The 1,046-nt window shown below is 65.5% G+C and overlaps 1 protein-coding gene across 2 annotated transcripts in view; it reads left to right on the top strand.

The window, feature by feature from the left end:
- Positions 1-101, top strand: part of CDK5RAP3 (CDK5 regulatory subunit associated protein 3) — a 4,169-nt gene extending 4,068 nt beyond the window's left edge. For both annotated transcript variants that reach the window (XM_010585514.1, XM_010585515.1), the window contains one exon: positions 20-101. In XM_010585514.1, the coding sequence (XP_010583816.1) occupies positions 20-85 (66 nt within the window). In that variant the 3' untranslated portion in view covers positions 86-101. The remainder of the gene's footprint in view (positions 1-19) is intronic.
- Positions 102-1,046: the final 945 nt, after the last annotated feature.

Here is a 1,046-nt window from a genome sequence, read left to right as displayed (position 1 = left end):
CCCCGGCTCTGTCTTGCAGATCGAGGCCGACATCTCCAAGCGCTACAGCGGGCGGCCGGTGAACCTGATGGGTGTCTCCCTGTGAGTCCCCACGGGACAGGCACCCACGGAGAGGGGCAGGGGGGGGGTCCTGCTCCCCAGACCCCCCCCTATTCACAGCCCTGGGGCGCTGGTAACATGGCCGTGGCCTCCCTGGGGGTGGTGGATCTTGCTGAATAAAGCCAAAGCCCTTCTCCCATCCATCGATCTGGACTTCAGGAGGGGGAGAGGAGCCCCTAAATCCCCTGCTCTGGGTCGGTCCCTGGGATGTGGGTCCTAGGGTGACCCCAGGGATTTGGGTCCTGTCCTTGGGGTGGCTCTCGGGGAGGGGGGGGACACCTTGCCGGAGGGCATAGCCACCCCCCCCCAGGGCTGACAGCCCTTGCTGGGGGGGCTGCGGTGGGGTGGCAGGAGGGGGTGGGCAATTCGATTTTAATTTCATAGCAGAGCAGTTGATTCATGGCTGGTTGTCGCCGCCGGTGACGCCTGTAATGACTTTCCATCACGATGAAAAGTGGAATGACACCGCTCATTATTCCTGCCGCTCGTTATCGCCGCACGGGGGGGGGCCCCCCACCCCTGCCGGACAGTGAGCGATGGCCCCCATTAATCACCCCCCCGCCCCCGGGCACCGCCAGCCCCATCCATTCCCGTCAGCCGGTGGGAGGGTAGAGCCTGGCCTCCCTAGCCATACTGGGCTGTACTGGGACATACTGGGCTGGGCGTGGCTGGAGCCCCCCAGCATCTCTTGGGAGGGGTCTGCCACACCTACTGCACGTCATGTATTGGCCACACCTCCCCCAGCAGGCTATTGGTCCCCGTGCTTCTCTTGTCCCTCCCCTTGCCACCTTCCAGTTGCTCATTGGTCTGACTCTGCTGTGGGTCTGATCCCCCCCCCGAGGGCTGGGTCCTCCGTGGGGCAGGAGGGTCCTTCAGTGGGTCCTGGGGGTGCAGCCGTGGGGGGGGTCTGTCCCCTCCGGGGGTGGACATGGGGCACAGGGGTCCCC

This window comes from Haliaeetus leucocephalus, unplaced genomic scaffold (assembly GCF_000737465.1).
Source record: "Haliaeetus leucocephalus isolate CR32 unplaced genomic scaffold, Haliaeetus_leucocephalus-4.0 Scaffold110, whole genome shotgun sequence".
Taxonomy (NCBI): domain Eukaryota; kingdom Metazoa; phylum Chordata; class Aves; order Accipitriformes; family Accipitridae; genus Haliaeetus; species Haliaeetus leucocephalus.
The sequence above is the reverse complement of the archived record's forward strand: the minus strand, read 5'-3'. Positions and strand labels throughout refer to the sequence as shown.